Source organism: Megascapheus bottae, chromosome 8 (assembly GCF_031878675.1).
Source record: "Megascapheus bottae isolate mThoBot1 chromosome 8, mThoBot2.hap1, whole genome shotgun sequence".
NCBI classification, from domain to species: Eukaryota; Metazoa; Chordata; class Mammalia; order Rodentia; family Geomyidae; genus Megascapheus; species Megascapheus bottae.
In genome coordinates, this window is record NC_143516.1 from 11,243,856 (window position 1) to 11,271,012 (window position 27,157).

At 40.8% G+C, this 27,157-nt stretch overlaps 1 protein-coding gene across 2 annotated transcripts; it reads left to right on the forward strand.

The window, feature by feature from the left end:
* Window positions 1-26,773, forward strand: Katna1 (katanin catalytic subunit A1). 2 transcript variants are annotated; one of them, XM_090337975.1, is made up of 11 exons: window positions 1-70; window positions 6,813-6,987; window positions 7,941-8,098; window positions 10,328-10,508; window positions 14,045-14,166; window positions 16,816-16,921; window positions 18,047-18,205; window positions 23,534-23,660; window positions 24,086-24,220; window positions 24,476-24,602; window positions 26,396-26,773. In XM_090337975.1, the coding sequence occupies exons 2-11, from the start codon at window positions 6,826-6,828 to the stop codon at window positions 26,592-26,594; spliced, it is 1,476 nt and encodes a 491-aa protein (XP_090194101.1). In that variant the 5' UTR covers window positions 1-70; window positions 6,813-6,825; the 3' UTR covers window positions 26,595-26,773. The 2 variants fall into 2 exon arrangements, with proteins under 2 accessions (XP_090194101.1, XP_090194100.1); XM_090337974.1 differs by lacking the exon at window positions 1-70 and adding an exon at window positions 137-283.
* Window positions 26,774-27,157: the final 384 nt, after the last annotated feature.

The window sequence follows — 27,157 nt, forward strand, 5'->3', positions numbered from 1 at the left end:
TCGTTCCCGGGGCGTCGCCCTGCGTGCGCCTGAGTGGCGGAGGCTGTCCCCGTCACCGGAAGTCGCTCGGGTGGGTTTGACTTCAAATCTCCCGGAGCTGTGGTGGCGCCGGGAGGTAGGGGGGGTGGGGGGTTGTGGGTTGGAACCCTCAGTGCTGGGGCGGCGAGTGAGAACGGGTGGTGGAGGCTGGGCCGGCCGTCCTTCCCTTCCGCCCGAAGCCCAGCTCGGCTCTGTTCCTCCACCCGGCCGTGGGCGGCTTCCCGAGGCGTCTCGGCCTCCATAGGTGAGTGCTGTGGGATCCGGCCCGGATGGCGGCCGGCCGGGGACCTCGATGTGGTGGTAGAGCCCGCCGTGCCGACTGCCCTAGCCGGTGCCCGGCCCTTGCTGTTGTCGCCGGCCCCTGAGGCTCAGGGGACAGAGTCCCTCGGTCCTGCGCGGCCGGAGCGGGGGGGCACTGCCCCTCCACCTGTGGGAGTCTTGTCCTCTTGGCCGGTCCTTCCTCGAATCCGTCCCGAAAGCTCTCTGGGCAGCCTGTGGGGTTGGTGAGATGTCACGTCCCCGCGAGGCTGCTGGGCCCTATTTATTGTCTGGATGGGGGGCCGTATGGAGCCCCCCCACCCGCATACACACACACCTGCTCGCAGCTTTTGCCTCCTAGGGTTAAGTGGAGGCCCCCGTAGACTCTATCGTGATCCGTGCCTCCAGCGCTTACTGAATAAACTAGTTCGCTCTCCACAGCCAAGTGCCGTTTTATGTTAACTCCTAACTTTTGGTAGCATCGCCACGTTCCCTTTCTTTGTATCTTCCCCATCAAAAAAAAAATCAGAACTTCAGCCCGTGCTGGAAATATTGCTGATATTTTAGGATGTGTGCATCTTGGCCCACACAGAGTCACAATGGCACTCGTCAGGCGTTGAGAAATACGCTTGTCATGTGTTGGTAGGCTTCAGTGTCTCACTCTCCAGTCCTGTTTTCTAAATATTATGTTTGGAATCAATAAATTCTAATACCGGGATATAATGAGCAAACTGTTGCATGCTAACATTGGCAACGGAAGCCTACATCATTGCCTTAAAAAACAAAAGCAGTGCTTGCTCATCAACTTTCAACGTGATTAGACCATGAAGAGTTATATAAAGCTCTGTGCCATCTACTATTCAAAAACAAATACGTTTTATAAATTCAGCAATAGACCTGCTGTGGATATCCTTGAAGGGATTCTGTATCCTTTATGTAAATTAGAATCTAGTTTTCATATCCCAGAGATGATCACCTTGAAAATTGCCTTCAGCCTATTGCTACCTTAAAAGTTACTCGGGGTATTTTACTGTAATACCTTCAGGAGGTTGCAAGGTTATTTTTTGCTTGCTTGTTTTGGGCAATACTGGGATTTGAATTCAGGGGTTCAAGCTTGCTAGGAAGAGACTCTACCCCTTGAATCCTACCCCCAGTCCTTTTTGCTTAAGTAATTTTGGGGTCTAATATTCCCTTTGAGATCAGCCTGGGACCATCCCAATAGCTGGAATTACAGGTGCTCACCACTGCGCCCAGCTTGTTTGTTTAGATGGGTGTCTCAAAACTTTTTGCTGAGACTGGTCCAAAACTTCCACACTTTATTTATTTTTTGCCAGTCCTGGGGACTGAACTCAGGGACTGAGCCCTGTCATTTGGCTTTCCTCAAGGCTTGTGCTCTGCCTCTCGATCCACAGCACCACTTCCAGCTTTTCTGTGTATGTGGTATCAAGGAACCAAACCTGGGTCTTCATGCATGCTAGGCAAGCACTCTACCACTAGGCCAAACTTCCAGCCCAAACCTCCACACTTCTGATCCCCACCTCCTAAGTATATAGTCTTGACCAGTGCATGATTGTTTTGTTTTGTTTTTTGCCTGTCCTGGGGCTTGAACTCAGGTCCTGGGCAATGTTGTGAAACCCCTTTGGGCTCAAGGCTTGTGCTTCAGGACATGAGCCCCTACGCCACTTCCCATTTTTTTTGGGTAGTTTATTGGAGATAAGCCCAAGCTGGCTTTGAACCTCAATCTTGGTATCTCAGCCTCCTGAGTAGATAGGATTACAGGTGTGAGCCACCAGCGACTTGTCCACATGGTTGGGTTTTATGATTAACTTTTAAAATAAAAATTTTAGATAACTATTTGTTAAACATTTTTAGGTTTCCAACAGTGAAGCAGATTTTTTTTTTTTTGGTAGGAAGGAGGATTTGTACTTTAATAATATTCTAGGCTTGTTTTTTTTCTTTCTTTCTTTTTTTTTTTCTTCTTTTTTTTTTTTTGCCCGTCCTGGGCTTGTGCTCAGGGACTGAGCACAGGCCGTGGACTTTCTCAAGGCTAGAGCTCTACCACTTGAGACACAGCACCACTTCTGGCTTTTTTCTATGCATGTGGTACTGGTGGGGAGGAATCAAACCTGGGTCTTCGTGCATGCTAGTCAAGCACTCTACCACTAGGCCAAACTCTCGGCCCTTGTTTCTTCTTTCTTTTATAGCAAACAAAAACAAAACAAAAAAAAACCTGGAATGATAGAGACTATTTTCCACTACATTTCAAGAATTTCATGTATTATTTTGTTTTTGCCAGTCCTGGGGCTTGAAGTAGAGCTCAAGTGGTAGAGTGCCAGCCTGGAGTGGAAAAGCTAAGGTACAGTGCTGGACCCTGAGTTCAAGCTCCAGGACTAACATTCTCCCCTTCCCCCCCAATTAAAAAAAAAAAGAAAGAAAGGCAAACAACCCTCTTCACTATTTAACTGAGGATTTGACTTAGTAAATGGAATATATCATCTGTTAACAAGTAACCCCAGTAGCTCAATCACCGCTGCTTTGGATTTGCTTTTATTTTATTCTCATAGCCACAACTGTAATCATTGCTATCCTCAAAACAAGCAATGGATCTGTGGCTCAAGTAGTAGGATATGGGCCTTGAGCAAAAGAAGCTCAGGGACAGGCCTGGTTCCTGAGTTTAAGCCCCAGGACTTCTTCAGACAGGGAGGGATCCATAGATCTCAGCTTCTCAAATAGGTAGGATTACAGGCAGGGGCCTTCAGCACTCAACTGAAAGAAGTATTTTTCTCTAGCATGTGGTGAACTAAGAGTACTTTGATATTATATCTGCAAACACATTGTTTCTTTGATAGCCAAGGGTTTTTCCGGTCTTTTCTTAGGATGTGGCCTTGGACTGATTTTTACATTTGTATTTCTTAGGAAAATTTCAGCTCTTTGGCTCTTAAGCAACTTTATGTGATTAAAATGGGAAGGTCAAACACATAGGCTTTAAAGAAGCTGGAATCATGACTATTAAAAAAAAGTGAAGATCACATATATATATATGTAATAATTAAATGTAATCTTTTTTATTTTTTAAAGTTCAAGCAAGAGAAGACAGGTTTGGAAGGAATCTATTAAGTAAAAGAGAAAAAGAAAGAGAAGCCTCATCTTTAAGCCCAGCCAGATTCTCTATATACTTTTTTTTTACATGTTAAAAGTTTTATTAGGTTTCAATACAAAAACATTCCAAAAAGTGATCTATATACCTAAGTTCTATGTTTAACTACTAAACAAGGAAAACATTTATCATTCCTTTACAACCAGCAAAAAGTCAGAAGAAAAAGATTCAATTCTTCCCCAATGGGAGGATTAATCAAGTCTGTTGGGTCAGTAAACCACTGGTCAGTTGTTTAAGCATACTGTTTACTGTAAATTTAGTATTTGTACTTATTACAGTTAGTGTTCTTATTTTACACTATAAGAAATCTAAATATGGGGGGGAGGGTAATGGGTACCAAGACATGTGAAAGGGTATCAATGTATGTGAATTAATGCACCTTCTATCTGGCAAATATCATGTAACCCTTTTACTAATTACAATAAAAAAAAAAAAGAAAGCACAGGACCAAGAGGGGAAAAAAAAAAAAGAAATCTAAATAATCTACCTCTAAATAAAATCCCAAGAGCCAAAAGATCCTACTAGAAGCACCTAACTCAAGTAATCAAGATTTCTATGCATACTTCTAACACTGTTGGCCAAAGTAGTGTCCTGCTGGGGCAAGGATGGCTTCAGAGCAGATGGAATTAATCGGGAAATGATCTTGATAAGGATGTGCTGATGATCAGGGAATTTGAGTGTTCAGGGGAGGAAATGAACCAGGCTTGTCTTTGTGGTTAAGACAAAACCTTAAGACCTGTAGCTGCTCAGGAGGTGGAGATGTGAGGATGGAGGTTAGAAGGCCTCCTAGGCAGCAGAGTGCATGAGATTCCAGAAGTAGGGCTGTGGCTCAAGTGGTAGCCTGCCAGCCTGGAGTGAAAAAGCTAAGGGACAGTGCTAGACCCTGAGTTCAAGCCCCACACTGGCACCCCCCCCCCCCCACGATTTAAAAAAAAAAAAAAAAGAAAGGCAAACAACCCTCTTCACAAGGATACAGGCCTTGAGCAAAAGAAGCTCAGGGACAGCCCTGGTTCCTGAGTTTAAGCCCCAGAACTTGGTGAGAAAAAGAAAGAACCTACTTTCCGCACTATATTTATATCCATAATCACATAGCCATAGCATTCTAACTACAAAGATGAGACAAGCTTCTCATGTGTAAACAGTTTCACAAAGGATAAACTTAACATTTATTGAAGACTTGCTCTTTGCCAAGTAGGGTGGTAGCACCATGTACTCTGACCTGGAGTTCCTAGATGCTCAGATTATAAGTGTGTGCTGTCACACACTTGGTACCAGGTACTTTATTTACTATGAAATTTGTAGAAGTTTTAATATCTTAATTTTATTGATTTAAAAACAGGCTTAAAAAATTAAAGGATTTGACCAATGTCTTATTTTTTTTTTTTTTTTTTTTGGTCAGTTGTAGGGCTTGAACTCTGGGCCTCAGCACTGTCCCTGAGCTCTTCAGCTCAAGACTACTACCCTACCCCTTGAGCCACAGCATCACTTCCAGTTTTCAGGTAGTTAATTGGAGATGAGAGTCTCATGGACTTTCATGCCCAGGCTGGCTTTGAACCACGATCCTCAGATCTCAGCCTCCTGAGTAACTAGGATTATAGGCATGAGCCATCGCTCCCAGCTTTGACCAATGTCTTTTTTTTTTTTTTTTTTTAACCAGTCCTGGGCCTTGAGTTCAAGGCCTGAGCACTGTCCTTGGGCTTTCTCAAGGCTAGAACTCTACCACTTGAGCTGCAGCACCACTTCTGGCTTTTTTCTAAGTATGAGGTACTGAAAAACCAAACCTAAGTCTTCGTGCATGCTAGGCAAGCACTCTACCATTAGGCCAAACTCCTGGCCCCTGACCAATGTCTTTTAACCAAGATTTTTCTATTTCAAAATACATATGCATTCTGCTTATTTACATTCTCTCTAAAACTACATCTAGAATCCAGCATTGGTTTTATAATGTTAATAAAATTTGTATTAAAATGTCAAGTCCTAGGTGCTTAGGAATCAGAGATTAGGAAGGTTGAAGTTTGAAGCAGCCTGGCCTCAAAAAGTTAACAAGATTCCATCTCAACCAATTAAAAACAAAAGAAAAAAAAAGCTGGGCACAATGGCATGTCACTGTTATCCTAGCTACCTGGGAAGGGAAAAATATAAATTTTAAAAATGTTAATAGGAAGATTGTGATCAAAGCCACTAGACAAAAAAGCTTTTTCTCTGAAGAAGAAAACTAGATGGACAATTAAAAAAATACCTGATACTACAGAGTGGGCCTGTTTCTGTAAACACATGGACAGATACTTAACTATTCATCTTTTCCCACTCCACTGGCAAGAAACTGTACATTTATCCTGTGACTACTCATCCTGCCATACTTCAGCTAAAGGACTAAAATACTACAAATGATTTAAACTTTCTATCATTGACGTGGCCTTAGATATGCAAATTCCAGTGCAGAAACAGAAATATGAAAAAAAAGAGACAACTTCTGCAAAAGCCAACAATTCCATGTCATAGACTGTAATGATAAGAAGTGAATAAAGTCTCAAGGAATAAAAAGAATGATTATAAGACTAATCAGTGAAATTAAAAAGGAAACACTTTTTAAAACCTGAATTAATTCCAAGAGAATATAAATTTTTTTAGGTGAATGAAATAAGACAAATGCAGGATATGAAAGGAATTTATTAAAGACAGAAATCCTGTGAAAAATAAAATTGAAATTCTGGAAAAGTTAAAAAACAAAAAACTTAGTTGATGCAGCCCAGAGGCTGCAGTAGTCAGGTATAAAAATGAGTTTTGACTTGAAAACTCACGGTAGATGATTAGGAATTAGACTAAAAACTTAGTATAGTAGAGATAAGACTATAAATATAGAGTAACTATAAACATACTTGAAGGTGAAAATCATACTAGAGGACTTTACCTGAGGAAACATTTATTTTGAACTTAGAAATTCAGAAGATAGGTGACTGAGAGAATTAAAATAAACATTTCTTTAAGAAATAGAAATGCGGGACCGGGAGTTTGGCCTAGTGGTAGAATGCTTGCCTAGCATGCACGAAGAGCCAGGTTCAATTCCTTGGTACCACATACTTATAAAAAGCCAGAAGTGGTGCTGAGGTTCAAGTGGAAGAGTTCTACTTGAGAAAAATCCAAGGACAGTGCTCAGGCCCTGAGCTCAAGCCCAGAACTGGCAAAAAAAAAAAAAAAAAAAAAAAAAAAAGGAATAGAAATGCTATATATCTAGAAGCAGAAAATGTCCTGTGTGGCTATGGGTTCCTTGAAGAAGCTCTGAAAGGTCTACTTTGAAAAAAAATTTTTTTCTGGTATGTATTTCTATGTATGTTAAAATGTTTCCCTTCTTTTGTAGTGTACAGTGGAGTATGAGTCTACTTATGATTAGTGAGAATGTAAAATTGGCTCGTGAATATGCATTGCTGGGAAACTATGACTCTGCAATGGTGTATTATCAGGGCGTCCTTGACCAAATGAACAAGTATCTGTACTCAGTCAAAGATACATACCTCCAGCAGAAATGGCAACAGGTAAGAACCATGTCTATTGTATATTTTAATGTCATAAGCATTTATGAGAAGATTTAGTTCCATCATTCATGTTTCATATATGCACAGAGGTGTATGATTTATCACTTGGATTTGTATACAGTATTGTTTGAACCTTATTAACAGTCCTTTTTATTCAAGAGTATTATGAGCTCTATTCTAGTTATCTCAGTTTGATAACTGTGTATGAGAGAGAGCACGTCCCTGCGCCTTCAGATGCATGCATGTATGTGTCCCCATACCAGGGCTTAAACTCAGGGCCTTGTGCTCATACTGTCAGATTTTCGCTGAATAACATGAGCTTAAGCTATGTTCTATTATTTGAGCCATACCTAGCTTGAGCCAGCCTAGCTTTTTTGTTGGTTAATTGGAGATGGAGCTTCTTAGAGTTTTCTGATTAGGCTGACTTCCTAACCTCAATTTTCAGAATTTAGCCTCTCAAGTAGCTAGGATTACAGGTGTATTTATTAAAGATAAGCATCTCCTGGACTTTCCTGCCCAGACTGGCTTCATACCATGATCCTCAGATCTCAGCCTCCTGAGCAGCTAGGAGCGACCAACGTCAGCTCCTTTCTTTTTTTGTATGGGGTTGGGGTGTAGATTTTACGCAAGTTCTTGTTTTGTCCCAGCAATGTGAGTATTGATTTGGATTGCAGCCATAATACCATCACACTGGACAAACTTTTCAATTTGTTATGCAATTTAAGAGCTGTAAGTCACTGTTATTTTTAACTTGTTTTATTCGAATTAATTTTTCAGTTATAAACAAAGAATTACCATTATTAAACATTTGACCGAACATATGCGTGTATTTTAGTAGGTATCTGTATCTGATATCAAAATAGAATTTTCTGACATCTTTAATAAATAACTCTAGTTTAATCTTAGCTGATATATATTAAAGAAATCTAAAGAGCTTTACTCTTTGAAACCAGGTTTGGCAGGAAATAAATGTGGAAGCTAAACATGTAAAGGATATCATGAAAACACTTGAGAGCTTTAAACTAGATAGTACTCCCTTGAAAGCTGCACAGCATGAGCTTCCGGCTTCTGAAGGAGAAGTCTGGTCTTTGCCTGTACCTGTTGAACGAAGGTAAGTGAGGATATTTTAGGACAATTACTGGGGAATTGATAGCAATGGTCATATAGATCAGAACTGGATGGCAGAGAGGAAAGTATTTACTGAAATGTCCTACTATCTTTTCTTCTTTCCTTCCTTGCCACTTCCTCTTTTTATTTGAACAATTATTGTATGTCACATGACTTTGTGACCTATTCCAAGAAATAAAATTTTATTGTATATACAGTCTTGTGCTTAAGCAGGAAGTAGTGGAAATAATGGCCCATTATTAGTCCAGTTAATGTTGGAGATCTGAATTCTGCCATAGAACAGGGGACATATATATGCATATATATACATATATATATATTTGTATACACACACACACGCACACACACAAATACCTTCCACAAAATCTTTAAAGTGTCCATAAGCACTTCCATCTTTTTGGGAGGAAGGAGGGGGGGTGGGGGCTGGTCCTGGGCCTCGAACCCTAGGCCTGGACGCTTTTCCTGAGCTGCTTTGTGCTCAAGGCTAGTACTCTTATCACTTGAGCTAGTGTATCACATCCACCTTTATTGAGTAGTTTATTGGAGATAAGAGTCTCACAGGACTTTTCTGCATGGGCTGGCTTCAAACTGAGATCCTCAGATCTTAGCCTCCTAAGTAGCTAGGATTACAGGTAAGAGACAATAGTATCCAGTTTTACATAATTTTTTTTTCTTATAGGAAATGATTAAAAGGGAGGGAAATGGGAGAAAAACATGGGAAGTGGTATTGATGTTCAAGAAGTAATATACCCACTACTTGATGAATGTAACTAACCCCTTAATACATCATCCCTATAGTAAAATACAGTTAAAAAAAAAAAAAAGAAGAAAAAAAAGAAAAGAGGGGCCAGGAATGTGTCCTAGTGGTAGACTGTGCTTGCCTAGCATTCATGAAGCCCTGGGTTTGATTCCTCGGTACCACATACACAGAAAACGCCAGAAGTGGTGTTGTGGCTCAAGTGATAGAGCACTAGCCTTGAGAAAGCTCAAGGACATGGCCAGGCTCGAGCGGAAAAATTAATTAAAAAAAGTTATAGAATATTGACTTGGCCTCAAGGACTTATAGCTGGGGGCTTCTCTAAGGTATCAAACTGTGGCTTCTACAGCTGTCTCTAAATACCTCCACTGTGTGCATTCTCAGTATATCTCCAGTGAATTATACAGATATATTTTATGTGTAATATATATGTATATATGTATTTATGCTTATTATTCTATCTTCTTAATACTTTTATCTTTAAATAGTTATACAAAGGAGTTATCATTCAACAAATTGACTGATGCTTCCTCTTTCATCATTCTCTCCATCCCTCCTAATCCAACTCTATCCCTTAATCTTCTCAATTTATTGGCTATGCAGTGAATATTGTGATTGTATTCTCTTTCCTTTCCTCTTCATTCCTCTACTCACCTTCTTTTGACTTCATCCAACAAGTTTCAAGTGTTGGTGTTTCACTGGCATCATTTGTGACTATGAGTTTTTCTGAGGAATTATACAACTAGAATTGTCCTATGCAAATATCATGATATTGGTTAATGCATTCATGTGCACTTGCACACATCCTGTGTGTACTTGTACATTATAAAGTTGTTGTACTTCACCTATGAGAAAAATTATAAGTGTACTCCTCTTGGATGACTTCACTTAGCAAAATGTTTTTTCTGATCTAATAATTTATTTATAAATGATGTCAAACTCCTTCTAATGGATGAGTAAAATTCCACTGTGTATATATACCACATTTTTGATCTTTAATCCATTGAGAATCTGAGAGACATATGACTATTATATATTTTAAATATTTATTAGATTGTTAAAAAAGAAAATGATTACAGTATTTATTGAAACATGACAATTATGATACTTAAATAACACCAAATTGCATATACCAATGGATAAATATAAAATTCAGCATTTTTATGATTTTTTTTTAGAAAACTCTTCTTTGGTAATTGTTCTTTGTTTTCTAATAATCAAACTAATACTTCTTTGATGTACAACGTTTTTCCAAGTAGAAGTGACTAATTATTTCTGAACTACAACTATACTGCCCTCCTCTTACTAAATTACCACAGCAGCTATGTCAGATATAAATTTTAGATTTCATCACCTTGAAGTTTGTAGAGTTCTGGTTTGTGTTCAGTTTTTGCCTTCATCTGTATTTGACTCAACTGCAAAATGTAATCATGATTTTAATGATTTCATGTTCAGACCTTCTCCGGGACCTAGAAAACGTCAGTCTCCTCAGTATAGCGACACTAAACCGCATAGTAACCGCCCAAGCACAGCTGTCAGAGCTCACCGTCCATCTGCACAAAATCATCACAGTGACAGAGGGAAAGCTGTTCGTTGTCGTGAAAAGAAAGAACAGAATAAAGGAAGAGAGGAAAAGGTAAATGTTCCTGATTTTCATTGATGCAAAGTTTCTTTGTAGTCTTAAAAATGCTTAAAAAGTAGCTAAATTAGAAACAATGAAGATTACAAATACTTAAGATCAGGTGATCATCAAGATTTGGTAATCAGTTTCCCTGAGCTGCACCTACACTAGAATTTTTCTCAATACATTTTTGGTGGTGTTTTTGTTGTTGTTTTGGGGTTTTTTTGTGGTATTGATCCTGGCCAGGGCTTTGAGTGCAGGACCTGAGCACTGTTCCTAATCCTGAGCAGCAGCTGTTGCTGCTGCTACTGTTCTTTCTTCTTCTTCTTCCTGGTCCTCCTCCTCTTCTTCCTCCTCTTTTTCTTCCTCCTCCTCCTTCTTCCCTTCTTCTCCTCATCCTCCTCGTCCTCCTCTTCCTCTTCTTCCCTCTTCTTCTTCTTCTTCTTCTTCCTCCTCCTCCTCCTCCTCCTCCTCCTCCTCTTCCTCCTCTTCTTCCTCTTCCTCCTCTTCTTCCTTCTTCTTCTTCTTCTTCTTCTTCTTCTTCTTCTTCTTCTTCTTCTTCCTCCTCCTCCTCTTCCTCCTCTTCCTCCTCTTCTTCCTCTTTCTCCTCTTCCTCCTCTTCTTCCTCTTCTTCCTCTTCCTCCTCTTCTTCCTCTTCCTCCTCTTCCTCCTCTTCTTCCTCTTCCTCCTCTTCCTCTCCTTCCTCTTCCTTTCCTCTTCCTTTTCCTCTCCCTCTCCTCCCCCTTCTCCTCCTCCCTCTCCTCCTCTTCCTCCTCTTCCTCCTCTTCTTCCTCTTCTTCCTCTTCCTCCTCTTCTTCCTCTTCCTCCTCTTCCTCCTCTTCTTCCTCTTCCTCCTCTTCCTCTCCTTCCTCTTCCTTTCCTCTTCCTTTTCCTCTCCCTCTCCTCCCCCTTCTCCTCCTCCCTCTCCTCCTCTTCCTCCTCCTCCTCCTCCTCTTCCTCCTCCTCCTCTTCCTTCTCTTCCTCCTCCTCCTCCTCCTCCTCCTCCTCCTCCTCCTCCTCCTCCTCCTCTTCCTCCTCTTCTTCCTCCTACTCCTCCTACTCCTCCTCCTCCCAGGGCTTAAACTCAGGACCTGAACACTGTCCTTGGGCTTTCTCAAGGCTAGAGCTCTACCACTTGAGCCACAGAACCACTTCTGGCTTTTTCTATCTATGTGGTACCAAGGAATTGAAGCTGGGGTCTTTGTGCATGCTAGTCAGGCACTCTTACTACTAGGGCAAACTCCTGGCCCCTCTTTTTTTTTTTTTTTTGCCAGTCCTGAAGCTTGAAACTCAGGGCCTGGGCACTGTCCTTGAGCCTTCTCAAGGCTAGTGCTCTACCACTTGAGCCAGCACCACTTCCAGCTTTTTCTGTGTACGTGATAACGAAGGAATTGAATCCAGGCTTCATGCATGCTAGGCACTCTACTGCTAGGCTAAACTCCCATCCCATCCCTGAGCTTCTTTTGCTCAAGATTAGCACTCTTACCACTTGAGTCACAGTGCCACTTCCAGCTTTTTCTAAGTAGTTTATTGGAGATAAGAGTCTCATGGACTGTCCTGAGCTGGCTTTGAATTGCAGTCTCAGATCTCAGCATCCTGAATAGTTACAATTACAGGCATAAGCCACTGGTGCTTGGCCCCTGGATGCTATTTTTAACTTTATATTTTGATTTAGCCCAGCATTAGTGCTTCACATCTGTTTTCTTAGCTTGTCAGGAGGCTGAGATCTGAAGATTTTGATGAGAAGTTGCAATCTTAATCTCCACTTAATTAGCAAAAAAGCTAGGAGTGGGAAGCTGACTGAAGTGATAGAGCACTAGCCTTGAGTGTAAAAGCTAAACTGAAACATACACAAAATATAACATAGACAGATAGATTCATTACATTTTATAGCGAAGTCTCAAGAGGAGTATATCCCATGTATTTTTATTTAGTTTTACCACGTGTATAGTTGTACTCTAGATGCGTCCTCATGGCTAGACTAAGGTTTTGTATTTTGGTAGGGATATCATTACTCATGATGTTCTCTTCAGTATATCACATAAGAATGTGTAGGATGTTTTTCCTTACTGGTGAACAGTTGGATTACTTCTTCAAGGTAGTGTGTGACAGATGTCTCCACTAGAAAGCACTCTTACCACTAGGCCAAATTCCTGGCCCCTGTTTAGAGAACTTTTAAGCCATCTTTTCACATCTAGTCCCTGAAAACAAGCCTTTTTAAACTTTTCTTTCATCTAAGAATGCTTTGATTTCCTATATATACCTAAAGGATTTTTTTTTTCTGGTCCTGAGGCTTGAATTCAGGTCCTGAGTACTGTCTCTGAGCCTCTTTGTGCTCAAGACTAGTGAGCTACAGTGCCTCTTTAAGCTTTTTCTGAGTAATTTATTGGAAATAAGATTTTACTGCCTGGGCTTACTTCAAATCACAGACCTCAGATCCCAGCCTTGTGAGTAGCTAGGATTGTAGATATGAGCCACCGGCAGCTGGCTCATAAATGATATTTTTGATGTCTATGTAAGTCTGAGTTGATAGCTCTTTTCTTTAATTTTTTTTTTTTTTTTTTTTTGGCTGCATGAGGTGGCTCTGGCCTGTATCCTATCTTCTCAGGAGACTGAGATCTGAGGGTCATGGTTAAAAGCCAGCCCGCGCACTAAAAGTCCATGGGTCTTTTATCTCCAGTTACCCTCCAGAAAACCAGAAGTGGCAGTATGGTTTCAGGGGTAGTGTGGTAGCCTTAAGCTGAAGAGCTCAGGGACAACATCCAGGCCCAGAGTTCAAACCCTACAGCTGACCAAAAAAAAGTTAATTTTTAATTATTTTGGCTTTTCTTTTACCTCTTTTCTTTGAACACGTGGAAAATACTGTACCACTTCCTACTGGACTCTGGTTTCTGAAGAAAAAAGTCTGCTTTCAGTAGAATTCTTTTTCCTAGTTGGGTATAGCAGTATATCTATAATCTCTAAACTAAGGAGGCTGAGGTCGGAGGATTGTTTGAAGTTAAACTGTGTTACACAGTAGACTATCTCAAAATTAGTAAGACCAGGTGCTATTGGCTTATCTCTATAATCCTAGCTACTCAGGAGGCTAAAATCCCAAGGATTAGAGTTTGAAGCTAGTCCAGGCAGAAAAGTCTACAAAACTCCATCTCCAGAATAGTTAGCAAACAGTAGGTATTGTTCAAGTGATAGGGTGTCAGCCAAACAGTTGAGAAGCCCTGAGTTCAAATTACAAAAGCAAAAGCAAAAAAGTGAGTCCCAGCCAGGCAGGTGGCTCACCACCTGTCATCCTAGCTACTCAGGAGGCTGAGATCTGAGGATCAAGGTTCAAAGGCAGCCCAGGCACAGAAGAACCTGAGACTCTTATCTCCAATTAAAATCTAGAAAATGGGAAGTGGGGCTGTGGCTCAAGGGGTAGGGTCGTAGCCTTTGAGCTGAAGAGCTCAGGGACCATGCCCAACCAAAATAAAAAAAAAAGTGAGTCCCATTTTAATTCTGATTCACCAAGTTTTCAAGGAATCAAAGCTCTTGATTTTTTTTTTTTCTCCTGACAGAACAAATCACCTGCTGCAGTTACTGAACCAGAGACAAACAAATTTGATAGCACAGGATATGACAAGGACTTAGTAGAAGCTTTGGAAAGAGATATAATTTCTCAGAATCCCAATATCCGGTGGTAAGTTATATTACAAAATAACTGGGTATGATTATGCTTTTGGAGATAGAAAATGAAGCAAATATGATTGTGTACTAAAGATCTGTCTTTGAGGACAGAACTGGACTCTGGAGTCTGTGCAGAACAGCATAGAAAACCACATTTTCCCTCAGGTCTTCCTGTTTCCCTGAGTTTTTTTTTTTCCTTTTAATTAATAAATTATACACAAAATGGCAATAAGACCATGATTTTATTTTATTTTATTTATTTTCTTGCCAATCCTGGGGCTTGAACTCAGGGGCCGCTGAGCGCTGTCCTTAGGCTTTCTCAAGGCTAAAGCTCTGTCACTTGAGCCACAGCACCATTTCTGGCTTTTTCTTTCTATGTATGTTTTACCAAGGAATCTAATCTGGGTCTTCATACATTCTAGGTAAGCACTCTGCCATTAGGCCAAATTCCCAGGCCTAGTAGCACAAATTTTATCTTTTTTTGGGGACAGCCTTTGGTGAAAAAAAATAAGTAGTGATTTTTATGTATTCATGTTACTTGTTTATAACTTCTGATAGCAGTTTATTTCCTATTTGAGCACTGATTGTCAGCATTTTAATATGATGTTTAATCAGATGTGTAACCTTTCAAAATGCATTTAAAAACCTAATTTTGCCATAAAGTATATTGTATTAAAACATTAATGATAACTCATTAGTTGTGAGTTACATTTGAGAAGTTTTTGATATTTCATAATTACACAATGAAACTCTTCCCTGAGCTTTTCAGCTCAAGGCTAGCACTCTACCACTTGAGCCACAGTGCCACTTCCAGTTTTCTGGTGGTTAATTGCAGATAAGAGTCTAATGGAAGCCAGGCGCTAGCTACTCAGGAGGCTGAGATCTGAGGATGGAGGTTCAAAACTAGCCCGGGCACTACAAAGACTACAAAGCCTTGAGAATCATTAGAAAATGGAAAGTGGGGCTATGGCTCACAGGTAGGGCAGTAGCCTTAAGCTGAAGAGTTCAGGAACAACGCCCAGGCCCAGAGGTTCAAGCCCCAATTCCGCGCCCCCCCCCCCCCAAAAAAAAAGTCTCATAGACTTTTGGTGCCTTACTGGCTTTGTACTGTGATCCTCAGATCTCAGCCTCCTGAGTAGCTAGGATTACAGGTGTGAGCTACTGATGCCAGGCTTAATTAATTCCTTCCTTCCTTCCTTTTTTTTTTTTTTTTTTTTTTTTTTGCCAGTCCTGGTGCTTGAACTTGGGGCCTAAGTACTGTCCTTGGGCTTTTTTTCTCAAGGCTAGCGCTCTACCAGTTGAGCAACAGCACCACTTCTGACTTTTCTTTGTAGGTAGTACTGAAGAATCAAACCCGGGTCTTCCTGTATGCTAGGCAAGCAGCACTCTACCACTAGGCAAACTCACGGCCCTCTTTTTTTTAAATTTTTTATGTGTGTGTGTGTGTGTGTGTGTGTGTGTGTGTGTGTGTGTGTGTGTGATGGTAGTAGGGCTGGAACTCAGGGCCTGTGTACTATCCTTTGCCTTTTTAAAAAAATTCATTTATTCTTGACATTCCTGGGGCTTGAACTCAGGGAGGCACTATCTCTGAGCTTCTTTTTGCTCAAGGCTAACAGTTTATGTGATAATGAACAATTGAACCCAGGGCTTCATGCATGCTAGGCAAGCACTCTTAATTCTAAGCTACCTTCCCAGCCCAACAATGAAACATTTTTGCAACACAATTGCCACACATGTCAGTAGTAGTATTCTAATGGTTAAGGTGACTTCATTCTAATTAGTGAGTTTTAGCTTCAGTATTTATCTCTTAAGAGTTTCAGTTAGGCAGTAATGGCTCATGCCTATAATCCTAGCTACTCAGAAGGTTGAGATCTGAGAATAATGGTTCAAAGCTAGACTGGGCAAGAAAATGTGTAAGACTCATCTCTAAATTAACTACCAAAAATCCAGAAGTGAAGCTGTGGCTTGAACAGTAGAGAGCCTACCTTGAGCAAAAGTTCTCCAGGACAGTGCCCAGGCCCTGAGTTCAAGCCACAGGACCAGTGACAACCCCCCCCCCCACCACCCAAAAAAATAAATAAACCAGCAACAAAAGAGTTTCTATCTTTGCTTTGTAATCTTACTCTTCTTCATTTTTGAAAGATTTCTAAATCATGAGGATTATAGAATTAGCATCATAAGAGCAAGAGTTTAAAATGAGACGCTAAGGTAATATATGTTGAAAATGCCTTGTCCAAAATGCTGACTCTGAAATGCTCCGGGGTTAGCTGAAAGCAGGGCAGGAGCCCTGGCTTAGCTGGTAGAACACTAACCAAATGAACAGAAGGCCCTTAATTCCAATCCCAATACTACGGGGGGCGGGGGGAGGGGGGGGACGCGGGCGCAGAAACAAAAGGAGAAGGATGTGTATTAGGTTCATGTTCTCATGAACTAAGTTGAACATCATTATTGCCAAGAACTGCAGGCAGAGGTATGGCTCTTGGTGTATACTGGAGGGCATGGTGCATGGTTGGTTACACCACAGTGTTGTGCTTCACTAATACTCAAAGAGGCACATTCTGTCAGCAGTATAAATCATAGAGGCAGTGGTTCTTAAGAGAACACAAAATAGGGTCAAATATGTAACTTACAATCTTAGTTGATAAAGTATCTTCTCTTTCAGGGATGATATTGCTGACTTAGTAGAAGCTAAGAAGTTGCTTAAGGAAGCTGTGGTGTTACCGATGTGGATGCCAGAATTCTTTAAGGGCATTAGGAGGCCATGGAAAGTAAGTCTTAATCTTAGATACCACTTGAGTAAACAATTTCTTCATATTTGGGAAAGCAGAATAAGGAAAATAAATTTAAATGTGTGTGTTTTGTTTTGTTTGCCTCAAAAACCATTTGAAGAGTACATGACGGCACATACCTCAAATCTCAGCTATTTGAAAGGTAGAGATTGGGAGATTGTGGTTGAAGGCCAGCTGGTCAAAAAACAAAAAGTTGTGTAAGCTACATGCGGTGCTGTCTGTCTGTAATCCTATCTTGTGTGAAGACTAAGATGGGAGTATTGTAGTTCCAAATATTTTTTTTTTTTTTGCCAGTCCTGGGCTTAAGCTCAGGGCTTGAGGACTGTTCTTGGATTTTTCCTCAAGTCTAGAACTCTACCACTTGAGCCTCAGCACCACTTCTGGGTTTTTTTTTTTTTCTTTCTTTCTTTTTTTTTTGCCAGTTCTGGGTTGAGCTCAGGGCCTGAGCACTGTCTTTGGACTTCCTCAAGGCTAGAGAGCGCAACCACTTGAGCCTCAGCAACACTTCTGGCTTTTTTCTATGTATGTTGTACCAAGGAATTGAACCCGGGTCTTAGTGCATGCTAGGCAAGCACTCTACCACTAGGCCAAACTCCCGGCCCTCCAAATAGTTTTTGAGACAAATTTTTTTTTTTTTTTTTGTGGAGCATGGGGCTTGAGCTCGACCTGGGCACTGTCCTTGACCTCTTCAGATCAAGGCTACTGCCCTACCCTTGAGCTTTGAACCTTGATCCTCAGATCTCAGCCTTCTGAGTAGCTAGGATTACAGGTGTGAGCCACCATGCCCAGCCATAATTTCTTTTTATCAGATCAAAAAGATTCGTAGGTAATATATCCAGAGGTACTAATAACCCAGACTAGCCTGGACTAGTCTAACCATAAAACAGCTAAAGTAAAAATGATGGGCTGGGGCATGACTCAGATAGTAGAGTGTCCATCTAGCAAGTATGAGGTCTTAAGTTAGAACCCCAGGATCATACCTAGAAAAAGTTAAAAAGTCATTATGGCAGCAAAAGGCTGGAGGCATGGTTCAAGTGGTAGTGTTCCCATTTAGAGGCACATCCCCCAAAAGAAGAATGGCTTACATTAGTATATTCCCAACAGGGAGTGTTGATGGTTGGTCCACCTGGAACAGGAAAGACTCTCCTTGCTAAAGCAGTGGCTACGGAGTGTAAGACAACATTCTTCAATGTTTCATCATCAACTCTGACTTCCAAATACAGAGGGGAGTCTGAGAAGCTTGTTCGTCTTCTGTTTGAAATGGTAAGTGTGTGAGGCTGCTCTGAGAGTGATTCATTGCCTCTATAAGGGGAAGGAAGAGGTTTTGTTTTGTTTTGTTTTGTTTTTTTCTTGCCAGTCCTGGGCCTTGAACACAGGGCCTGAGCCCAGTCCTTGGGCTTTCTCAAGGCTAGAGCTCTACCACTTGAGCCACAGCATCATTTCTGGCTTTTTCTATGTATATGTGGTACTGAGGAATCGAACCCAGGTCTTTATACATGCTAGGCAAGCACTCTCCCACTAGGCCAAACTCTTGGCTGAGGAAAGAGTTTTAATGGAACTTTTTCCAGAATGTTGGCCAGGCAGGATGACATTCTATTTGAGTGAGTCCTGTGCCCCTGAAGTCAGCATACTTTATAAACATGAGGAACTTGAGCTGAAGAGCTCAAGAACAATGCCCAGGCCCAGGGGTAACGTGATAGCCTGGAGCTGACAGGCTCAGAGACAGCGCCCAGGCTGACTTCAAGCCCCATGTCGCACAAAGAGAGAGGGGGGGGGGTGGCGTTACTAATTGCTAATACCTGTGGGTCTGAACTTACTATGTTTTTAAGTAAGCTTAGTTATGATATGGTAGATACAATGCTGTAATCGCCCAAAGAGGAGAATCACAAGTAGTTGTGGAATTTAGATCACCTCCAGACCACAATACAAATGACTTTGCATCTTATTTTGAGTTTTTTCATTTTACCCCACAAATGCATCAGTAGTAAAAATGTAATTTCTAATTTCTAGTAGTCATTTGGATTAAATTCAACCACCTTTTATACTGCAGATAGGTAATGGTCCTTGATGATTTCAGTGATTCCTCTAAGAAGTGTCTTTGTATTAGAACAGAGTAACACTATCATGTAGTGACAAAGACATGGACTAATTGTAGTGAATAGTGCTAATACTCTTGTCAGACTGTCCTTCCTACATGCAGAGTAAAAGAAGGGAACTAAATTCTTCATTTGGGTTATCTATTTCTAAAAAAGCTTCTATTTCAGGTCTCATTTTCTTTCTCCTTCCTCTTGGACAAGTTATAAGCCAGTAGACAGATTTTCAATAGCTTATCAATAGTCTATTATCCTCCCCTTTTCTGAGCCCTGCTTGCTCTGAAAGGCCATTAATAAACAGTTTGCCTGTGAAATGTTAGGTAAAACAAGCTAGTTCCCTGTTTAATGCAAAGTGAGTCACAAAGTCTTACTAGTATTACCTCTTAAGAAACATTTGGTATATTTTCTAAATATAGCCCTAGATTTCCATAGGGATTGATATTACTGAAAATACTTTCTGTAGGAAAAGGTGTCCCACCTACTATGAGTTTTTTTCTTCTTCTTTGTTTTGAGGGCCTTAGCAAGTTAAACATGAGCTGTATCCCTAGTTGGATATTTTTTATAGTGAGGTTTCGAAAGAGACAACACTTTTACTGGCTTTCCTGGAGCCTCCAGAGAACACATTTAACCATTGTTAAGGAGTAAATCACAATTCCTCAGCAGTCTGTACTTTGCGTTGTATACCTGAGCACTAATGGCATGACATAGGTGGTACCTCTGTCAATTTGCTTCTGTGTGAATGCTGAACTACTACTGAAGCCGATATGTTTTAAATGCAACTGCTTAAATTTTGTGAATAGTTTGAAGGTTCCACAGGACATGGTAACAAGCATACACAAAAGATGTAATCATCTAATTTTTTTGTTTTGTCAAGATTTTTTTTTTTTTTGGAGGGGGGGTCATGGGCCTTGAATTTGGCCTGGGCGCTGTCCTAAGCTGTTCAGCTCAAGGCTACCACCCTATCCTTGAGCCAAGCCTCACATCCCAGTTTTCTAGAGGTTAATTAGACATAAGAGTCCTTTAGTGCCCTGGCTGGCTTTGAACCTTGATCCTCAGATCTCAGCCTCCTAAGTAGCTAGGATTACAGGCATGAGCCACTGCACCCCATTGTCAAGATCTTTTGATTGTCAGAAACCCTGTCAGTCCAAGCCAACTTGGTATATATCATGTTGTCTGTACTGAAACCATTATATTCTCAGTACTTGAAAAAAATTAATCTTATTTTGGTGCAGTCTGGCAACAAACTGAAATTTAGCTTTTATTTTTATTTTTTTATTTTTCCCAGTCCTGGAGCTTGGACTCAGGGCCTGAGCACTGTCCATGAGCTTTTCTCAAGGCTTGAGCTCTACCACTTGAGCCACAGCACCACTTCCAGCTCTTTTATTTTTATGTATATGGTACCAAGGAATCAAATCCAGGTCTTCATGCATGTGAGGCAAGCACTCTACCACTAGGCTAAACTTCTGGCCCCTGAAATTTAGTTTTTGTTGATATGAATTATTTTGGTAGATGGTTCCTAGCTATAATCTTAAGAATTTTCTTGGATGAAAATTCATTATCTCCATGTCTTCAGAATAATAATTTTTTTTGTTGTTGGCCAATCCTGCAGCTTGAACTCAGGGCCTAGGCACTGTACCTGAGTTTTTTTGTTCAAGGCTATTACACTCTGCCACTTGAGCCACAGCACCACTGGTGGCATTTTCTGTTTTTATGTGATACTGAGGAATTAAACCCAGGGCTTTATACATTCTAGGCAAGCACTCAACCATTAAGCCACATTCCCAGCCCAAGAATAAAAAATGTATACATGGTACGTAAAACTGAAGTAATGACTCCCTTATTCAAAATGCAGTTGGCTGAGCACCAGTGGCTCATGCCTATAATCCGAGCTACCTAGGAGACTGAGGTCTAAGGAATGCAGTTCGAAACCAGCCTGGGCAGGAAAGTCTTACCTCCAATTAACCACCAAAAAAGTGAAGCAGTAGCTCTACTGGTAGAGGGCCAGCCTTGAGCAAAAGAGCTAGGTCCCCAGACTTGGACAAAAAGCAATTAAACTAAGCTTAGTGGGGCTGAGACACAGGATCAATCACAGATATGAAGTCAGCTGATGTGAGCAATGAGACACTGTCTTAAAACAGAAACCAAACTGAATTTGGAGAGAATTGAAGACTTAGAATTCCAAATTTCAACTAGAAAAAGAGAGTAAGATTTAAACATTTAATTTTTTCCATTAAAGTAAAACTTAATCCATAGTTTAGAAGGAGTTTTTCAATTATTTCCTCTGAAGGGACTCTAAGGATACTTCATAGCTCCAAGAATTGATAGGCTAAGGGTAGGGGAACAAATGAAGGTAATGGAAGTGTGAATATGACCAAAGTACTGTGTGCATGAGTGTGTCATAGTGAAATCCATTACTTTGTACAGTTGATACTAATAAAGAATTGATACACCTGTTATGACTATATGTTCATGTCTCATGTTCACTTGCCTCTGTGGACTTTTGAAATGCTTTTTGTTCATCTAAGTTGTTTTCTAGACATTCTGATCGTTTTTTTCGGTTTGAATGTCCTTGTGTTTTGATTCCCTAGCTCTCAATGTTTGTTTTTATAATGATTCACAATAAACTCCAGTTACTGTAGCAACTTTCCATAATGTCTTCAAGAGAAGGGTGATACTGCCGAGTTTTAGCTAAGAGCTGTCAGTTGATTAATAGGTCAACTTGTGTTAATGGGTCAGATTAATCTGCGTTATTTTGAGCAAGAAATGCAGTTGAGCGGGGCGTGGTGGCTCACGCCTGTAATCCTAACTACTCAGGAGGCTGAGCTCTGAGGATCAAGGTTCAAAGCCATCGGGCACAAAAGGACCTGAGACTCTTATCTCCAATTAACCTCTAGAAAAACAAGCAAACAGGAAGTGGGGATTTGCTCAAGGATAGGGTGGCAGCTTTGAGCTAAAGAGCACAAGGACAGTGCCTAGGCCAAGTTCAAGTCCATGCCTTACAAAATAAAAAAGAAAAGAAATGCAGTTGTGCAAAACAAACTTAAGGGATCTTATTTAGCCATAAAAAAGAATTAACAAGTCAGGTGCCAGTGGCTCACACCTGTACTCCTAGCTACTCAGGAGGTTAAAATGAGGATCCTGGTTCAATGCCAGCCAAAGCAGGAAAGTTTGTGGGACTATCTTCAATAAACTACTTAGAAAAATCCAAAGTGGTGCTGTGGCTTAGGTGGTAGAACACTAGCCTTTTGCCAAAGAAGCTTAGGGATAACACTCAGGCCCAGAATTCAAGCCCCAGGACTGGCAAAACAGTAACAGCAATGAAGTACATGCTACAGTAAGAACATGCTAAATCAAAGAAACCAGATACAAAAGGACATTTATTTTATGATTCCATTTATGTAAAATACATAGATCCATAGACAGTTCATTCTTATGTGTGCAGGATAGAATATGGGTTATCTCATTAGGGCAATGAAAATGGTCTGCTAGTTATGTGACACGCTGTGAATATACTGTGAACTTTGTTGACATGTGAATTATCTAAAACCTATTTACACATATATTTGACTCTTCTAGTTAACTGTATAGCCTAGCTACCCAGGAGGCTGAGATCTGAGGATCCTGAAATCAAGCCAGCCCAGACAGGAAATAGAACTGTGACTCTAAGTGATTGCCTTGAGATAAAAAGTTCAAGGTTACTTCCAGGCCTGAGTTCAAGCCCAAGGACTGACAGGCAAATTAAAAAAAAAAGTTTGATTAGAATTTTTTTTTGCCAGTCCTGGGCTTGAGCTCAGGGCCTGAGCACTGTCCTTGAACTTTCTCAAGGCTAGAGCTCTACCACTTGAGCCTCAGCACCACTTCCGGCTTTTTTCTACATATGTGGTACCGAGGAATCAAACCCGGGTCTTCATGCATGCTAGGCAAGCACTTTAACCACTAGGCCAAACTCCCGGCCCCTGATTAGAATTTTTTATAGAGCTTTAGAACACTTACCAATATCTGTGAGGCTTCTCCTCCCACAGTTGGAAGAAGCAAATTGTCCTATCATCTGTAAATATAAATCTGCATGAGAAGCTGTACTTTAGCGGTTCTAGTTCTTTCCTTGTTCCTCATTATTGGGGCAAGAGAGGAAGAGCAAAGTAGCTTTTCTAGCCACTTGCTTTCTTCCCTTCCCTTCCCATTCCCTTCCTTTCTTTTAGGTGTGCGGCTTGAACCCATGGCCTAGGTGCTGTTGCTTAGCTTTTTCATCCAATACTATATTGCTTTACCACTTTGAGCCGCAGTGCTACTTCCAACTTTTTCTGAGTAGTCGATTGGAGATAATCCTACAGACTTTCCTGTTGGGGCCTTTGAACCATGATTCTCAGATCTCAGCCTCCCTGTGTAGTTAGGATTATAGGTGTGAGCCACCAGTGCCCTGCTCCAGACACTAAGGAGTAACCCATTGTGTTTCTAAGTTGAGGTAAACAACCTGAGATTGCATGTTTTCATTCTTTAGGCTCGATTTTATTCTCCAGCCACCATATTTATTGATGAGATAGATTCCATTTGCAGTCGCCGAGGGACTTCTGAGGAGCATGAAGCTAGTAGAAGAGTGAAAGCAGAGCTGCTGGTTCAGATGGATGGTAGATACAAATCTCTGTATGGATTGACCCTGGGGTGGGAGGGTAGTGTGTTCTTCTCTATGCCAAGTGTAACCTGTCCAGTGCTTTTAATCAGTGTTCATAACTCCAGATGGATCACAGAGTGCCTAGAAAATGATGCAAGTAAATTTGGTACACTGACAGTAGTGACACATGAGATATTATGGTCAAACTTAGGATATCCTTGAGCACTGGTCTCATTTTGAGCCATGGAATTGAAGGAGAAATGCATGCAGATAAGTTGGCCTTAGGAAAGGTTGTGTATGTATTTGAGAAAAGTTAAATTGAGCTACTGATTTGATTAAATCTATCTTGACTCCTTATATACTACAAACACTCCTTTTTCTCCTTTTTCCTTGATTATAGATGGACATATCTGTAATATCTCTCGTTGCTCTTCATTTCAGGTGTTGGAGGTGCCTCTGAAAATGATGACCCTTCCAAGATGGTTATGGTTCTGGCAGCTACAAATTTTCCCTGGGACATAGATGAGGCTTTAAGAAGACGTCTTGAAAAACGAATCTATATTCCTCTACCATCAGGTATCATCATCTAAATCTTGTCCAGAAGTTCCTGTTAATCCATTTGTGGTAATAATCCTTCCTTGAAAAGACAAATGTAGGCTGGCATTTCTTGTATTACTAAGTAATTGAAAGTGCAGGAAGAAATATAGTGCTTGACATTTTAAATAAATGAGTTCTAAACATCGGAAAATAAATTACACATAATAGACTTGAAGAAAAAAATATACTTGTGTTTATGTTGATGACTTACACTTTAAAATGTGTTTCTATTAGCAAAAGGCAGGGAAGAGTTACTACGAATAAGTCTGCGTGAGCTGGAACTGGCTGATGATGTAAACCTCACAAGTATAGCTGAAAACATGGAGGGCTATTCAGGTGCGGACATTACCAATGTGTGCAGGTATGTTTTATGTGGCAGCTAAACATTTTGTGAGTCTAAACTTCGACTACAAAATTTTTATACAACAATAAGATAAAGAACAAAGCCAGGAATGGTGGTTTATTCCTGTAGCCTAGCACTCAGGAAGTTGAGACAAGAGGATTTGGAGTCTAAGGATAGGTTGGCTACATGATGAAGCTCTGTCTTAAAATTCAAAAAAAAAAGGTCCAAGTCAGGCATAGTGGCTGACACCTGTAATCCCAGCTACTCAGGTGGCTGAGATCTGAGGATCAAAAATCAAAGCCATCCCAGGCACAAAAGGACCCGAGACTCTTATGTTCAGTTAACCTGCCCAGGCCCAGAGTTCAAGCCCTTTGTCCCCCCCTCCCCCCTCCCTCCTCCCCGACACACACACACAAAAGTCCATGTTGTAGGCTATCAGTTAGGGTTGCAGGTGCTGGTAAGATATTTGATTATCTTGAATGTGAGTAAAGTGTCTGTAGTTTATTTGAAAGCTGTGTGTTCATGGAGGTAATATTAGAACAATTTGGGCAAAAGAGAATTATCTTTGATTTAAAGTTATTTGGATGACTGTGAAGAACACTTTACTGTTATTTGGATAATGACTTTAGTACACTAGCGTATCCACAGAGCACAGTAGTACAGTCTTGTGTGCAGTGAGCATATCTAATGTAATGGGAACAGAAGAAACAAAAACTGTCTCTAGTCTCGTTGACTCAACTAGCTTTTCCTAATCTAAACCTTGGCAAAAGCCTCTTAACACTAGTAGCTAGCTTCCTGTCTCTAACATGAACTGAGCACTAGGTCAGAGAACTTGTGCACTGTCCCTTGTCAAACGTGGTAGCTACAGTTAAAGATGAGACATAAAGGGAAGACATGCTTGAGTGCACTGGACTTAGGGATTACAGCACTCAGGGATTACATGCCTTGCTACTCATTAGTTACATAGTAGGTGAGGCAAAGGAGAAATCACCTAACTCGATCATATATCATTTTTCTAATGGTATGAATATTGAACTCAGATCCTTGAGCTTGCTAGGCAATTGCTGTACAATTGCACTTCTTTTCTTTTTTGGCCAGTCCTGGGCTTGAACTTAGGGCCTAAGCACTGTTCTTGGGCTTTATCAAGGGTCTACCACTTGGATCACAGCACCACTTCTAGCTTTTTCTGTGTATGTGGTACCGAGGAATTGAGCCCAGGTCTTCGTGCATGCTAGGTAAGTACTCAACCACTAGGCCAAACTCCCAGCCCTGTACAATTGTACTTGTTCTTTTTTTCTTATAGATTCTTACTTTTTGCTCGGGCCTTTGGACCCAGATCCTCCTACTTACATCTGCAGCATAGCTGGGACTATAGTGACTACCATACCCAGCTTGCTCTTTGTAATGTTTTTACTTTTGCTAGCCTCAAACCAGGGTCCTCCTGTTCTTTACTTCACACACAGCTACCACTCCCAGCTATTTATCTTTCCTTCATTTACAGAAAATATCTAATTTTCTAATTCTCTCTTTTATCTGTCACTTATAATATATACATAATTTTTGTTCAATCAAAATAACAAGCTTGTGGGGACGCAAATTTAGCCTACTGGTAGAGTGTGCCTAGCATGCACAAAGACGCAGGTTTGATTCCTTGGTACCACATACATAGAAAAAACTGGAAGTGGTGCTATGGCTCTAATGATAGTGCGCTAGCCTTGAGAAAGCCCAAGGACAGTGCTCAGGCCCTGAGTTCAAGCCCCAAGACTGTCAAAATAATAATGTTTGTGGCTTTTTTTTAACTTAAAACATAGGGATGCATCTTTGATGGCAATGAGAAGGCGTATTGAGGGTCTGACCCCAGAAGAAATCCGAAATCTTTCAAGAGAAGAAATGCACATGCCTACAACTATGGAGGATTTTGAAATGGCTTTAAAAAAGGTGTCTAAGTCAGTATCTGCTGCAGACATCGAGAGATATGAGAAATGGATATTTGAGTTTGGATCATGTTGACGTCTCACATGTACGTGAGAAACCTGCCTTAAAACCTTTCTCTGAAAAATTAAATGTAGTGTTTCATTGCACTGAAGGCTATATTTTTTTTTGAGGGCTATATTTTTTTAAACTTTCATAATGGTAACATTTAAAAATTTCTTATGATTCTGAATAAAGGCAATTTTTTAAGCAGTAAATTTGTTTTACTTTTAGCACTGCTTGATTTCCATGTCAGTGATCAGGGGTTAGAACACAGATGATGTGTTTACTCTGTGTCTTTTTTTTTTTTGACCAGTCCTGGGGCTTGAACCCAGGGCATGCGCACTGTCCTTGGGCTTTCTCAAAGATAGGACTCAAGGGCCAGGAGTTTGGCTTAGTGGTAGAGTGCTTGCCTAGCATGCATGAAGACCCGGGTCAATTCCTCAGTACCACATACATAGAAAAAGCCGGAAGCGGTGCTGAGAGTCAAGTGGTAGAGCTCTAGCCTTGAGAAAATCCAAGGGCAGTGCTCAGCCATGGAGCTCAAGCCCAGGACTGGCAAAAAAAAAAAAAAAAGATAGGACTCTACCACTTGAGCCACA

Coding starts and splice junctions, on each gene's coding strand:
- Katna1 (XM_090337975.1), top strand. CDS start 6,826: ATGAGTCTACTTATGATTAGTGAGAATGTAAAATTGGCTCGTGAATAT. Junction 14,167..16,815: donor CAGAATCCCAATATCCGGTG/GTAAGTTATATT, acceptor CTTCTCTTTCAG/GGATGATATTGCTGACTTAG. Junction 23,661..24,085: donor GCTGCTGGTTCAGATGGATG/GTAGATACAAAT, acceptor TCTTCATTTCAG/GTGTTGGAGGTGCCTCTGAA.